The sequence below is a fragment of the Oenanthe melanoleuca genome, chromosome 3 (assembly GCF_029582105.1).
Source record: "Oenanthe melanoleuca isolate GR-GAL-2019-014 chromosome 3, OMel1.0, whole genome shotgun sequence".
Classification (NCBI taxonomy): domain Eukaryota; kingdom Metazoa; phylum Chordata; class Aves; order Passeriformes; family Muscicapidae; genus Oenanthe; species Oenanthe melanoleuca.
In genome coordinates this window covers 29,425,495-29,441,946 of record NC_079336.1, presented here as the reverse complement: position 1 = coordinate 29,441,946, position 16,452 = coordinate 29,425,495, and the positions used below count along the sequence as shown (strand labels likewise).

General features: G+C 36.2%; 1 protein-coding gene across 9 annotated transcripts in view; it reads left to right on the top strand.

Annotated features, from left to right (window-relative positions):
• The window catches only part of COL12A1 (collagen type XII alpha 1 chain), a 99,338-nt gene that overhangs the window by 71,523 nt on the left and 11,363 nt on the right, over nt 1–16,452 (top strand). For all 9 annotated transcript variants that reach the window (XM_056487020.1, XM_056487022.1, XM_056487027.1 and 6 more), the window contains 11 exons: nt 1,546–1,688; nt 2,054–2,163; nt 7,233–7,382; nt 7,798–7,875; nt 8,459–8,545; nt 9,392–9,445; nt 9,967–10,062; nt 11,473–11,526; nt 12,434–12,487; nt 13,681–13,734; nt 14,745–14,816. In XM_056487020.1, the coding sequence (XP_056342995.1) occupies nt 1,546–1,688; nt 2,054–2,163; nt 7,233–7,382; nt 7,798–7,875; nt 8,459–8,545; nt 9,392–9,445; nt 9,967–10,062; nt 11,473–11,526; nt 12,434–12,487; nt 13,681–13,734; nt 14,745–14,816 (952 nt within the window). The remainder of the gene's footprint in view (nt 1–1,545; nt 1,689–2,053; nt 2,164–7,232; nt 7,383–7,797; nt 7,876–8,458; nt 8,546–9,391; nt 9,446–9,966; nt 10,063–11,472; nt 11,527–12,433; nt 12,488–13,680; nt 13,735–14,744; nt 14,817–16,452) is intronic.

Sequence of the window (16,452 nt, the reverse complement as noted above, 5' to 3'; positions counted from 1 at the left end):
TTACTAAAAGTGAAACAGTACCTTTCTCCCTTTTTTCTCCCAATTTTTTTTTACATTTGTTTCTCTCACATCTATTTAAGTAAGTTTCAAAAAAGGTTATTCTGGTTCAGAGGAGATGCCTAAAAATAGCCCATTGTTCCCATTAAATTTAGAAAAATTTAATTTTCTTTTCACAGAAGCCTTTGAAATCATCTGCAACCCTTCCAGATTAGGTAAAGATCAGATCACAAGCACAGAAGCTGAGGTTTATGAAGAAATAATTTATTTTTTCTAGCCTTCTGAAATCACAGCTTTAAAAGTGGAAGACTTGAGGATTTTTAAGTTCATTGACATGCTGCTAGTACCTGTAGGGATGACAGGTCTCTGACAGCATGGATTTTTGCAGTCTAGGGAAATACAGATAATCCCAGTTTTACAGCTCTCTTGCATTGATCGATATTGCATTTAGGATAAGTTGATGAAAAGACAATAAAAAGACAGGCTTCACATTTGTTTCATTTTTTTAGAAATATTGTGATACATGAGTCTAATGTCTGCTAAAGAGGTGGAATAGACTTGCCAGAGTATTCTGAGAATTTATTTTCCTGAGAATCCAGAAAATACAAGTCTAGACTGAGTCAGCAAAGCAATAAATGCATATTGATCCTAGTGGCATTGCTGTTTCCATATTTGAAATAACTTGTTATCCAAGTTAAAAATTGTGATGCTTTATCTACTTTAATATTTGAATTCTTGCACTGTGCTGTGTGATGATGTTGACTTAGTGATATGGTTTTTACTGCAGTGTTTCTAATTCTATGGGTTCATAAGCTTTGTCTAACATACAAAGCATACCCTCTCTTCATTTTAAGGTTTTTATGTTCATGTGACTAAAACTCCTACTGAGCTCCATTATAATGGTTAAGGAGAAGCAGTGATCACCTCCTTTTTTACAGCTCTCTTCCAGCATTCCTTCCTTTCCCAGACGCCGTTTCATGCATGTTTTTATTTACTTTTTTCTCTCTCCTTTTTTAATGTGTAACAGTCAAAATATCACAAATTTAAACTCAAGCTACTAAAGAGTGAGCTGGAGCCCAAGTGCATCACCAGTTGCAAAGAAGACATTAAATATTCCATCACTGTATCTGTACCTGAAGAGCAGCAATAGTTAAATGCTGCTGCCTGACTGAAGCAGGCAAGATAAAAAAAAAAGAATAAAGCTGTGGTCCTTTTTATCTGTATTTATTATCAATTTAAAACATGTGTAGTTTATACAGAATTTTGCCACAAGAATACATACCCAAGAGTTCTTGGCCATATTCTGGCATCCTTTCTAACTGTGGTGCTGGGACCAGCTGAAGACAAGCTGTGAATTTATCTTAAATCACAGTGTTTTTATATCACCATGGTGTTTTCTATTTGACAGAGTAGTTAAAATGCTGTTTCACTAAACACTGCGGTTTCCCTGTTACTCTTGTGTCTTTTATTTGAAAAAGAGCAAATAGTGATGATCTTATTTTCGTCATGTGTTTCTGTGAAAGAAATGTCTTTATATTGTCTTGACAGGGAGATTCACCCAGAGGGATTGCCCCAGGCATACACCATCATCCTGTTATTCCGTCTCCTGCCTGAATCCCCCAACGAGCCTTTTGCAATTTGGCAGATTACTGACAGAGATTACAAACCACAAGTTGGAGTTGTGCTTGATCGTAAGGATGATTATACTTATTGCATGGAGAAGTTACATGTTACATTACTTTGCATGTGTTCCTTACCAAATATTTCCAAACCCAAAGCATTTCTACATGATGAAAGGATTATACATTTTTAATTTTGAGAGACTTCTTTTAAACATAATTCATCTAAGAATAATTCATTTAAACTACATTTCAACGTGGGTATTAACTCTAAAATCAAAGGAAAGTTCATCTGTATACTTACAGGACATTAAGATCATCTATGATTTGTGCTTACCCAAATAAGGGGTAAACTAGATTTTATCTATAAGTATGTATTAGGATGGTGGTTTCAGTAGTCCATATTAAATGAAATCTGTTATTTGTATTTATTGCAGCTGCCAGCAAAGTGCTGTCATTCTTTAACAAGGATACAAGAGGAGAGGTTCAAACTGTAACTTTTGATAATGATGACATAAAGAAAATATTTTATGGAAGCTTCCATAAGGTAAATTTAAATTATGATGTTGCTTTCTGAAGTACTGTTCTTTTGAATAGAAGACAATCAAGCAGAAGTCACTATCAGATGACTGTATCTGGTTTTTGGATAGTACTTTAGATCGACATAAGGACCTACAGATGATGTAAAACAAGATCTCTGTAGTTATAGGTCTTTGAACCGCTGTAAGAGATTTGTTAAGAGTTTGCTGATTTTGTAAGTGGAGGGATATATCTGAAGAAGAAATTGTTGCCTGGTTCCTGCCACAAGAAAGAGGAAGGATAAAAGTTTAAGTGGAATAAAGAAAGGAAAGGAAGTTGTGGTGAGAAGAGATTGCATGGGAGTGTAATGATTTGAAATAACTCAGAGCAGAGGAAGATATAGCCCGAGAAAATGAGTTGGCAGGGAACTAGTGTTGGGAGGTCAATAGCATATTGAATAGGATTCTTATGTTTAACAAACATAATACATGTGTATGTATATATTTAGTAAGTATGAATGTGAATTGATTTTTTTTTTTTTTTGCTTAAAACACTGGGCCTAAAATATTCCAGTATTGGAATATGAGGAGGCCACAAGGAGAGAGAGCCCATAAAATGTCACTTTATGATTTAGAATGAAACTTAGAGTTTTTGAATTCACAAAATGGCTAATGAAGTCTTTACATGTTGTTGTATCTGTCTTCACTTGTCACAGATTTGTGCTTGCTTTTCTAATTTTATGCACCAAGATATGAACATTTGATCTTGCCAAGCTTCCTTACCTCTAGTCATCAGGAAGTGCTTGACCCAGGCTACGTGTATATTTAAAAATATTTAAAAAATATTTACTCGCTGTGTTAAATATATATGTTTGGGGCAAGAAAGTGAGTTGAAATTGCAACATTTTTGGTTAGCTGAAATGCACATTCTCACGTTTTCATTTATCTCCCTTCTATTTAGTTTAGTTTTCATCTGATGACTAAATATGGCTTGAGTATAGCATTTGTTTTCTTTATGATACCGTCTTCTGCATGACTTGTCACTACCAGCATTCCTTTGAGGATACTGATAAGGGCTTGCCTCTGTCAACTTCCAGACACTGGAGGCCAAATCATCAACTGTGCTTTGCTAGACTGAAAGCCAGGAACGATAACTGGTGCCAGCATTATAATGTTTTATGATTTCATCTGTTTAAAACACAGGTGATTATGAAAATTGCACAGTATCATAAAAGCTATTGCTTTCCACAGAATTTGGAGTAACTTCCCAAAGTGGTCTTATATTATATCCAATTATTTTTGTTTCAGAATTTATGCCTGGTTATTTTAAAATTTAGGCCTGATTATTTTTGTATATATGAAGAAATGTTTATGTCATTGATTTTGTAACAGAGTAGCTTTGGATCATACCTACATTAAGCAGCCTTTATTTTGTCTGACATTTGCCTTTTTTTTTTAATTGCTTGGTAGAACAACACAATTTTAAGGAAATGTATGAATCTATTGGAGATTGAGAAAAACTGTCAGTAAAGGCTAGGATGTACCTTGATTTTGTATGAAGGTTGAGTCATCCCCAAGAAGTATTGTTTAGACACAAAGCAGTGTGTAGGATACATCACTGTGAGAGCTGACACTTCTTCATGTCAATGGTGTGGAGCTCTCCACATGCTGTACTGCCAGCAGTCTGTTTTCAATACCTGTTGCTAATTTAGTTGATGCTTAGAATCACATTTTTCCTTATAGTTTCTCTAAATGTGATAGAGCTGAGCAAACTTACCTGACAGCACTTACAGTGATGTTCTGCTCATTTATCAGAGCAAGTGGGGAAAAAAATCTGTGACCTCTGCTAGCTGCTAGAAATTTGCAGTTATGTAAAATTGTTTATTATACTTGCTAGTGAAGAAAAAAATTACGGGGCAGATAAAAATCCAAATTTTTGTATCATTTTAATAGTTAAATACAGTAATACATATGGAGAGAAAGTGATCCAAGATCTGAGCATCTGAGCATCTAAGATGCCAAAAACTGAACAGGAGTAGCAGTAATTTGCAAATTATCTTAAAGCTTTACAACTACAAATTCTTGCTTAAGAGACAATTTATTAAGAAAAAAAAATTCTCATTTACTTAATGCAATGTGTAATTCCTAATCTTTTTTTCCCAGAAAGGAATCCAAAGTTCAGATTTTGATAACATTTAAAGTAGCTGGAAGAGTCTTGGTTTAGAGCTGTATTTGGGATTTTTCACCATGAAACTAGGTTGACTTTTTTGGCTTCTCTCCAGATGATTACTGAGATTGCTATCTCAGTCAGGTTGTTAATGACTGCATCATGGGCTTCCCCAGCCCACCTGCTGGGAATGCCTTATGCATCAGCTGTGCTGGTTAGCTCCTAATAATGGATTGCAGTAGTTTCAGATGGATGAAGGAAGGAAAGTAAGATTAACACATTTCTAAAGGTACTTTTGCAATTTCTCCTACCATCCACTTCCAAAGAAATGACAAATCTTTACAATGCAAGGAGATGTTTTCCAAAATATTAAACATTTTTGTGGCTTTCATTTGATGACTTACTGGCTCATTTAGTGAAATACAGTTAACTACACCTAACTGTGGGGAAATTTATTTTGGCATACTTGAACACTCTCTGTAGCACAGCCATGGTGAAAGCTGTTGAATCTGGCAAGTTTCATAGGAAAAATGACTGCCTGGGACAGTCATTAAATTTATAACTGATGTTTTGGAGAGACAGACAGCTTCTACTTTCTTATTCTTACCACACTGGACTTCCTTTTAGCTTGCCATTTTACAGTAGTCAGCAAGAGGAAATTTGATAATGAGTGTATATCTTTCTGCTGATATACATATGGGAAATTAGTTTGCTTGGCTTATTGATGAGATTCATGTGGCAGCAGATCAGAACACCATCCAACTTTATCTTATAAGGTAGCTGGAGAAAAAAATTAAAGTGTGTTTTCTTTCCTAAAATATCATAAAGGATATAAATAATCAGAACTAATCTGAACAGATTTTTTATGTTGGTGTGTTAGAAGCTGTTGAAAACAAAATGTTTTGGGGTTGAATACAGAGACATGTTATTTGCTGTGAATTCCAGATGCCTCCTTTAATTAGATTTATTTCATAGACCATGAGATTCAGGCTGGAATTCAGATCTGGCAGTAAATCAGTGTTTAAGTGACTGAGTAAATGACTTGGGAGAGCTCTCCTTATTTTTGATTGTTAGGATTGCTTCTTCCTTGGATGGATAGGTGATGCTCAGCAGTTATTTCTGTTTGAACCTTTTCAAGCTGATCTCATTCAACATTGTGATGTAGATTTACCTCTCCTAAATTTTTCTGTGCTAATGAAAATATAATCTAGATTTGCTATGGAATGTGTTTTATTTTATTTAAATTGTGACAAATACTTAACATTTCAGTAGAAGGACTTGCATATTAGGTACCTTTCAGAATTAGTAAATTACATCTGTGATGTGTTTAAACTGGATGATGCAGTAATTAACCTGTAAAATTTGGTCATATAATCAAATGACTCAGTATATAATATACTCCTATACTCATATATACTCATATACTTATAATGATTTTAAAGTTTTGGCATGACACTTATTTTGTTTTATAGGAGGTTTGGCATGTAATACCAAATTATACTTTGGACACACATATTTTATCTTTCAATTTTTTTTTTTTTTAGTTATTTGCTCAATGAATACTGTTTGGAATTTTAATTATAAACCCCACTTGTATACACAGCACTGCAATATAAAGTGTAAGGACATAATTTTGAAAGACTTTTAGATAAGCTGTGCTGATGCCTTGGAGACAAGTCTGCCTGGGAAAATATTTAAAAGGGAAAAAAAGTAAAAATTCCCAGGAGATTGTTCAGACACTTGTTGACTCAGGACATTTAGGGGAATCTCTCAACTTTATGCCAATTTTTAAAGCGGTCATCAAATAGCAATATGTTTCTGTGTGGTTATGTACTGTGATAAGAGAAGATTTAAAACATAAATACATACATCAGGGATTCTTTACTCCTGATCTTAATGTGTCCATACTTTAACAATTACATAGGTGTTATAATGATGTTTCTGAAATATATGCTGTAGGTAAGGTATATAAACCCCTGAAGACTTTCTGTTGCCTGAAGATGCTCTTTCATCCACCCCATATTAGGCGTGCTAAAGTGACCCTTGTTTATTTCTTGGAGACTCCTAAATATTTTCTGTGCTTTCAGAGAAATGTAGAAAATTCACTTTCATAACATTTGCCATATAATATTTGGAAAGATAATCTTCTCTTAGGTTTTGTATATTCTTATTTAAGGTTTACTATGTTTCCCCCAAGCACTTCAGTCTCAGCTCTTGGTAAATGTACTCTCTTATTATTACAATCATTCCTTTCTCCCTCCTAAGTGTCTTCTATTTCCAAAAATTAATCTCTTCCTCTTCCCTGTTTCCTCTTGTTTTGGCTTATGTTTTGGTAACCACACTTCTCTTGTGGAAATTTTCTCTTGCATCTTCCATTATTTTGTCTTGTTCTGGGCAGGCTTCTCTGGTCACTTCCTGTAGCACAATGTAGTTAAAGCCTCTGGTTGAGTCATCTGTGGAAACTGAACTCTGTATCTTTGGGTCTGAAACAATCTGCTCTCTGAACTGAGTCTATCAGCCAGTGGGCAGTCCCAGGCTTATAAACATCTTGTGTGGTCCCAGCCATCAGAAGAGACCAAGAAATCCTTATATTCCCTTCCTCTCAAAAGTTCTTTCATTTTTTACTTTTACGCCATCTCAAAAAACATTTTGGCAAGCTTTTAAAATAGTTAATAATAGTCCAACTATTACATTAAAGTGTATTTCTTAGCTTGCTTGTGTGTTCATCTTCTTGACCTTCAACACATTCTAAAGAGGTTATAAATGTCATAGACTTTCCCTGAGTTTGAATTTTTCCACCAGTTGGAAGTAAAACAGGATTACTAGGAATAAAGTTTAAAACAGTACTATTGAATTATTATTAATTATAAAATACTATTAAAGTGTTAAAGTAACTGTGCCATGTCTAAATATTTCTTTAAATTTTTTCAGGTCCATATTGTTGTAACTTCATCAAATGTTAAGATTTACATTGACTGCAGTGAAATACTGGAAAAACCAATTAAGGAGGCTGGCAATATCACAACTGATGGCTATGAAATACTTGGGAAACTTCTGAAAGGCGACCGAAGATCAGCAACAGTAAGCAATAAATATGAATCTGTTCATTATTGCAAGACCTTGAGATTTTCTGAGGAAAGAGATTAGAGATTAGGGACTGTTGGGAAACCAAAGCTGTATCCAAAGCTTTGAAGTGTCTGTACTGTCAAACCCAATGCACTTAATGAAGAATTTTGGTCTTCATAGCTTTTTGTTCTAGCAGAATTGCAAGAACAAAAATCTAATAGCTGGAAGTTGCACTCAGGTAAATTCAAACAAGAGCAGGAATTTTTTTCTTTTAATAGGGAGAGCAGATAGTCATTGAGTGCATGTACTGTGGATTGTCTATCATTAGAAAGAAATGGAGGAACCACTCTTAATGATAATGTCCATAGGTTTAATACTTAACAACATACCTAACTTAATGATCTTTCAAGAGTATTACTTTCTTTTACAGTTAGAAATCCAGAATTTTGACATCGTATGCAGTCCAGTTTGGACTAGCAGAGACAGATGCTGTGATCTCCCTTCTATGGTAAGTAGAAATGAAACAGAGGCTATCTAGAAAAATGTTATTGACAGCAAATTTAATAATATAACTATTAGGCTATTATTAAACCTTGTACTGAAAACACATCTAAATCACAGTTGTCAGAGCAGCCAGTTAACTGCACCTTATTTCAAAGTTTTGTATCTGAGACTGTAGGGTTATAATGCTAGAACTGAGCCCCTTAGAAATGGTGCAAAAAATGTCTGTTATATTTGTATTCCAGAGATGTTTCGAATTCTAGGTATTATAAATGGGGAATATATATATGTTTAATCTGTTCTTGGGGTGGCATCCAAAAAGTAACTCTTTGTCAGCATGAGCTGATTGTCAAATGCATATAAGCACTAGAACAACATTTTGCTTGTACCTCTATTTTTAATGTCTTGCATAGCTCACAGAGAAAATTTGCTAAAAATATAAAAGATCCTGTAGAAACATTTGGAAACACAGTTTAGCTGTGAGTTTTACTTGGAAACAGGATAATAGAGAATCTTACTGCTATTGTTTCTTGCTGCCACTAAGTACATTTCTTTAAAAGGACAGTAAAAAGTTGTGATTGAATTTTCAGAGAGATGAAGCAAAGTGCCCAGCTCTTCCAAATGCTTGTACCTGTACTCAAGACAGTGTGGGACCTCCAGGACCTCCTGGACCAGCTGTAAGTTGCCAGCTGTAACTATTTGCAATAGACAAATTTTCTGGTTTTTAAATTTATGGAAGCAGTTCTTTCTTGGTCTGTGGTTTTGTGAAACAAATGTCAGTCAGAGACAGATTCTTAGTAATATATCCTTAACAACATGATAATCCATCCCCTTTTCGTCAGCTCCTACCACACCTACTTGCTTGTATGATCTTTTCCTGCATTTCTAGTGTGATCACTGAGATTAGCTCCTCATTGTCTGATAGGCTGAAAGAGTCTGGCCCAGTCTCTTGCACATCATGTACAAGATATTTTTAATGGACTGCGAAAATATTTTTCCTAAATGCAGAGTCAAGATTTCACTCCAAGGAAAGATCCTTTACTCTGTCAGGGAAATAAATTGCTTTATTTTTTATGGGGAGAGATAGTAATTTATGGAATGGACATACTCCTATCAATTGCTTTGAATACTAGGGAGTTATACTCAGCCCAGCAGTCATACTTTGAAGCTGTCAAAAGTGCTGCATGAGAAATCTAAAGCCCAGTTAAATTGTCTGGTAGTGTACTAGAGAGTATGTTCATCATATTTTGATGAACATAAATTGAAGTTTATGTCTGCAGAGACAAAAATCAAAATAATAATTTTTCATGGGCCAAATTGGCAAGGCTGAAGCTGACGTGGTTTCCCTGAGTTCCTGATGCATACTTCATTCTCCTACTCTCTTAAACAGTGTGATCTGTACACATCAAAACTTTGGGGCTTCACTTAAGAGTTTGTTAAGGAGAATTTATAATGCACACTAGTGTTATGCACCTTTGTTTTCTGTGTATGAAATACATTTTCTTTCCAAATATTCAATTTAGGGTGGTCCAGGTGCTAAAGGTCCCAGAGGTGAAAGGGGTTTGACTGGATCATCTGTAAGTACATTTCCCAAAATATATCTATAAATGATGTTACTGCAGGCTTAGCTGTATGTAATATTTTATGCTTAGGTTTAGTCTAAGAATGTGGATTAAAAATTTAGTTGAAAATATGCCTTTATGTTACTTATGTGTAGCCTGCCTATTTGAGACTATATAGCACAGTCTGTGTAGCCTCAAAGGCATTTACCATACATCAGGATACTGGGATTATGTGCATCAGAGTGTTAATACACACTCTGCAGCATTATTGTTCTCTCTTCTGTACAGAGAACATGGCAATACTTCTAATTGGCACTGCCACAGGGCATGTATTGGCCTGAGACTGCCAACATGAATCAGAGAAGAGCTAATGAAAGGGCATGCCTCTTGAACAACTATTTCCACCATTGTTCTGAAGTATTAAATGTGTCTCCAGGCTTCGGATTTACCTTAAGTGTCTAGCCCAAAGGATTTTGCAATTACGGATTTGAGATGGGATTGTCATTTGCAATTTTGTTTTAATTTTCTGCTTTAAGGGGCCTCCTGGTCCTCGTGGTGAGACAGGTCCTCCAGGCCCTCAAGGTCCCCCAGGTCCACAGGGTCCCAATGGGCTGTCAATCCCAGGAGAACCGGTGAGTGGCCCTGCTGAGTGCCATCAGCAGGCAATGTGTGTGGAGCCAGAGATGTCCATGGGGATGGAGTTCTTGGGAAGAGGGTAGAAACTTTGCCAGAGCATTTGTTTGTCCCTGCAATGCAGTAGTATTGTGAAACACATCTCTTTCTGAAACAAGTCTCTTAATACAATAGCATTTTCTGTCCTGAATGTTACATATGCTTATGGGATTCTAATGAAGGAGCAAAGTCTGAGTGCTGTAATGTAAGTTATGCTACTCTGATTTCAGTCTTAATTGCTTTTCTGTAGAGTTGCTAGGCATTCCAGTTTAAGGACTCAAAACTATCAAACTGTGGTACAGGAAGATTAAGCATGCAGTATTATTTGAATACTTTCTCACAGACTTACTTGTTCAACTTCTGTTTTCTGGCTTAAATCAGTAGCTAGGGGTTTTCTTCACAACAGCATCCATATTTTAGCAAAACGCTATTTCTGATTTCATGTGCATGCCTTCAAAGCCAGAATAATTCTTATTAACACTGATGAAGTTTCATTATGTTCTGGTTTTTATAGAAGATATCATACACAACTTTGCATTGTAAATGTATTAAGGCTGCTTTTGCCATATTTCAATAACTAATCACCCTAAAAGCAAGAATATAATTCTGATGTTTCCTATTTAGGATTAACTTTAATTTTAATATATTAAGGAGCTTTTTTTATGAACTCTTTGATCAAAATGTAAAGTTTAAGGAAAGAAGTGATGTCTAATTGCATGCTGTGTGATTTTTCATTTGAATTTTGTTTACCTGCTCCATCTGTAATGGAATTTGGGGAATGGAAAATTAAATGTGCTTTCAGACAGACATTAGGAACACCTTCTACTTTGTAAGGACAAAGCAGAATGCTTTTGTTACCCTGAGAAGATTCTTTTAATGGATTTTTTTGTTATATACTGGGAAGAAAAATTTAAACAAGAAGATCTAGAGGTACCAAACAGCAAAAAAGTAAAAACATTCATTTTACATGTGCAATACAAATAATACATTTATTTGTCACATTCACTTTAAAAAGTCTGAAGAATGAAAACCCCAACATTTGTGGAATTCCTCATTAGCTAACAGGAATTAAGAGCAGTTTCAAGTAATGTAATTTCATTTTTTGTATCGATAGCGATCCACGTTCTCACTCTATGTTTACAATTTTTTTGATTAGTACCACCTGTTAAATTGCAAGCCACTGTAAAAAATAAATACTGTATTGTCCAGTTTAGCTCGTGTGGGTTAGGAATGTGCATTTATACTACAGTGCTGTAGCATATACGGTAGGGAAGCTAGTTGTGAAAGGCAACAAATTGCTTCTTTATGTGCTGTGACACCTTGAGTCCTGGAAGTGTGATGTATTCTGTAATAATTTGTGAAAACTGTAGGGTCGTCAAGGAATGAAAGGGGATGCTGGCCAGCCTGGACTCCCAGGGAGATCGGTAAGTTGACTCTTAGATAAGATAATGTCATTTTGCACTATTCCTGATGCAACCTGGCTGCTGGACAGCTGTCTTTGACATCACTAGGAGTCATAGGCTCTTCTCATACCTCCCTGGGCTACAGTTTTGGAAACACAGTTTATCTTACACTTAGGAATTTGAAATGGATTCAAAATAGCAAAGGTGAAAAAACAGCTGTGCTTGGTCAAGCAAGCCAAATGTCCATCTGGACAGTTGTGAATGCAAAATGACAGACATTGGACTAGTAAGAGTACTCTGATAATTCCCCAGGAAGGTCTCTGGTCTTCTGACCACTTGCAGTTAAATCTCTTCCTAAAATAAAGATAGGAGAACCTTTGCTGAACCCTTCTTTAACAATGTTGCCTAATTACTTTCTGCTTTTGGAATTCAAATGTCCTTGGGACATTAATTGTATGCTTTCTGAAAGAAAGAAACAATATTAAAGTTCAGTTATGTGCAGATTTCTGTATTGTAAACTATACAAGGAGGAGAAAAAAATAGGCTCCTTTTTTAATTGGCCAAATTTAGAGATAATCTAAGGTCATTGATATGCACATGTCATGGCATAATGAATATTCCTTGGTTGTCCTTAATTTTACTGATGATAAAAAGATTATATGAGAAATGCTTAAATGTTGTTGTGAACTTAGTTTCATATACCATATAAGGTCAATCATGGGCCAAGACCCTTGTATTTACCTGTTTCATTAGTCCTTATAACCCTGAGTAATATAGTAATGTCTTGTAGGAAGCAATGTTACTTGTAAGTGAAAAATGAGATTAGACATAAAGGAGGGAAGAACATACATACTTGAGATATATAGAATGACATAGCCATAATGTTTGTTCTGTCATGGATACAATTTCTCACTCTTTCTCCTTCCAGGGAACGCCAGGTTTACCTGGTCCACCTGGACCAGTGGGACCTCCAGGAGAAAGGGTAAGATTTCCTCAGTTTATGTTCTGAAAAGACCAAGCAATGCCGTTTTGTGTTTTGTTGGATTTTCCCCCTTTTTTATATATCTTTCAAATTTCAAATATTTTTTATTCAAGAGGAGTCCTTTTATCAGCATCCTATCTGGAGAGACAAAAGCAGAAGGGTTGGAAACACCCACTCAGGGGTGGGAACCTCCCCAGACAGCTATTGGTAGTCAGGATAGGTTCTGTAAGAATTGCCCTGCTGCCTCCCCTGAGTAGGTTCTCAGCTGGCTTCACTCATAGAGCAGCGCATCCCTGGGCAGGGCTCTGCCAAGGGACTGAGCCCTGCTGTCTTCCCCACATTGTTGCTGCTCCAGGGGATCCCTTATCTCAACATCTGGGAGATGTCCTATAGGTAAGGAATCTGTCTGTGCCAAACATACTGTGGAGGTCACGGTTGTCCCTAAACCTTTGGCTATAAGGAGCTCCTTTGGATGGAGAACTCGGAAATCTCTTCATAATGAAGGGCATGTACAAGTATTTCATTGTGGAGTTGTTGCAATTAATTTCTTCTATTGGAGTCAAGCAAATCTCTTTTGCCATCACAGTGGAATATCACCTTTAAAATGATTAAAGCAATTATTTGCCTTTACAGTCAAAATGAATAGCTGATAAATGCATTTACAGCTGTCCTTTAGTGGGAATTGATAGCTGGAAATGAAAATAGATGACTGTGTGATAGCCAGTTGCCAAAGAGGATACTGTTGGATTAGTGGGTCATGGACCATCAGCATTGACTTGTGAATGCTATGTTGGAGTACTCAAATGGGATTTCTAAGCATTGATTTTTGCAAGGGAAATATCTGAGAGAGAGGTGGCTTTTCAGTTAAGTATAAGCCTCTGATTGTCCAGTTAAACTGTGAATGAGAGAACAGTGAAAAGAGAGATTTTGCTTCTCTGGGATAGAGTAACCGTTACTTTTCTTAAAAATATTAAGAAACATTGATTTCATTTTCAGTTAATCAACAGCAGCTGAACATCTAAAATATCTGAAGCTCATTGTTCCATAGCCTTCTCCAGCATGATTTGTGATAGCTATTTTATAACTTATATTGTGGATAGGATGTAAAAGAAACGCAAGTAGTAATCAGGAGTATTGCAATTACATAATTGTAAAGGCCATTTTTCTCTAATCTTGCTTTTATTTTTGAATAGGGTTTCACAGGGAAAGATGGTCCCACAGGTCCCAGAGGCCCACCAGGACCAGCGGTAAATATAGTTTTGTCTTTGATATACTCTGAATTAAGAGACCTGAGCCAAGAGAGAGCCACACTGACATTTTCAATTTCTGTCGAATATGAAATGGATCCTTTGCTCAATCTTCTAAATGGGTTTGAATAACTCTTGGTAGAAGGTGAAGAGACAGCTGGTCAAAGCATATATTCACAATCATTTGTAACAGTGGTTTTGAAACTGATTTCTGTCAGGGTAAATAAGGGAAGAACCTGTTTATCTGGTTCTTTAGCCATGATCTTTAAATGCATAGCTAGGTGTTCTGAAACCAATTGGCTTATTACCATGGTTAATACAAATTTTTCTTGACAAGAATATTTGAGGATTAGTTTTTGCTTAAAGAGCTGCTTCATTGTGTTTTGTGGGACCATGCTAGAAAAGAGTCTGGCTATTAGAGAAAAGCCTATGCTGGATCAGACAGCCTGAGATAGGCAAGCTGCTGCAGCTCCATGTCACCAGGTCCAACCTATAGCAAGGTGGAAGGTCCATTTCCAGAAGGCTGATGCACACTGAGCACATGTTTGCATTACATACACAGACAGCAGTCTCTAAGGCAGGGTATTATTTACTCCCCCACAATTGCCTTTCTCATGTTCCTTTGTGAATGTGCAGATGAGCTTTTGTCACATAATCTGATACTGGTCTTTTAATTTTTTTGTATTTATCTAGTATCACTAGAATGGCTTATGGTCTTCTTGTTGTGAATTTTTACATGCTTCACAGATACCAAAAACACATACACACTTTCTGCAGCTTTCAGTGCTGAAATGCTGTTAAACTGTGGTGTTACACAAAAGAACATATTTCCAAGAAGAAATAAACTGTTTATTCCATAAAAAAATTTTCAAGCCTGATATGAACGTAACAGAAAACAATCTGATAGGAACCATTTTCCATATTGCTTTATACTCAGTATAGTAACACATTTCTTATTAGCACTTAGGCTGGATATTTCCACAATTCATTTTACATGTATTGTCTTGCAGGGTGCTCCGGGAGTTCCAGGAGTTGCTGGCCCAAGTGGAAAACCAGGGAAACCAGGAGATCGTGGGACACCAGTAAGATAATGATACACTTAGAGTATCAAATTTAAAATTACGGTCTGTTGATGAACACGAGACTTCTGCTGCTTTAAATAGTTGTCTTGCACTTATGGTGGTGGTTAATACAGTTGAGCTGACCTAAACCCACAAGTCTTTTTTTAAAAATAATTTTATTTTTACAGTATGCCATTTTGCTGAGTTTAATAGTTGGGGCTGGAAATTGTGGTCTCTCGTTTCCACTAAAAAGATCGTAAGACATTATGTGCCAAGACATATATTAATTCCTATACTGGATAAGCATGAAAAACTAGGTCAGCAAAATGATTGTAAAGTCTTTACATTGGTGCATGTGTGTGTAGTAAAAAAGTGATAAACTCCTGAAGGTGGACAATCTTTGATAATACTACATAATCAGTTCTGTTTTGGAAATGTTTTATTTTTTTTACAATGTTATTTTAAAATTATTTAGGAGTGGTTTATGTGGGTTCTATTCAAACTTTTAAAGTGCTTCTTGAACAGGGAGAAAGAGCAGGAGGTGCTGCCTCCCACCAGCACTTTCAGGAGAAATTTAATTTGGTTCATTTATAGGATCTCTGAGAAATTATGCTTGAGTCAGGAGTGGAAACAGCAAGCGAAATGAGAAGTCATTCATTACTTGTGAATAATGTATGGCAGTCATCTAGAATTTTCCATCCTGCCTCAGTGTAGCTATAAATAGAAAAGCTGGATAATTTAGAAGAATATGTAGTAGGCTGGAAACTTGATGGCCATGAAGTGGAAGCTCCCAGGAGCACTTGGAAGCTGGGTCATTTTCTCATACACATGTTGAATTCAGTCGGTGTTTGCCGAACTATAAATTCCATTTCTCCTTGTAGCAGAGGACATGGAGTGTCTTAGGAAAGTCTTGAAGCTTTCCTGCCTTTATATATACATTGCTAATGGGATATTTGAGCTTGGTTGCATGTTGAATAGACATGGCTGGAGCACAAAGTGCTGTGCTTTGCTCACTAGGGAGCTTTAAATTGTCAGGTGTATCTGATTTTTCCTTCACCTGCGACAATGGCTAGCTGACCCAGTTCAGAAACAAACATCTCCTGCGGGTAAATAATGTGTTTAGAAAGAAATCTGGCAAAAAGCTGCTTTTGCAAAGCAAGGCAGTCAACTCCTGTCCAAGCACCATGTCTAAAGTCTCCTGCACTCTAATTCTTAAGAGTTCCTTTCAATTAGAAATACATTTTTTCGCCTGCAGTTGTTGCACTTTCTTGTAATGGGACACTGCACATCATATTTACCATTTCTAATGTTTCTAGAACAGATCCCAGCAGGAATTCTGGCTTGTACCTTGCACAGATGTTTTATCAGATTCCTGGTGGACAGAATTTCAAGGCTTTCCTTTGTTTGCAGTATTACATTTGCCAAAGGTGCAGCCTGACAGCCAAATGCAACTTGCACTGTCATGAATCATAATTCTGCCTGAAGAGAAAGATAATGAGGCTTCACACTGCCTCTGGTAAATTCAAATAATAAATAATTTTTGACCAGATTCTGCCACTTTTTCTTCTACCTGAACAATCTGTATTGCTCTTACTATTAAGTGAAAGTCAGGAAAAAGAACCCTGCAAACCAAGGGATATTGCATTACAGGTAAGGG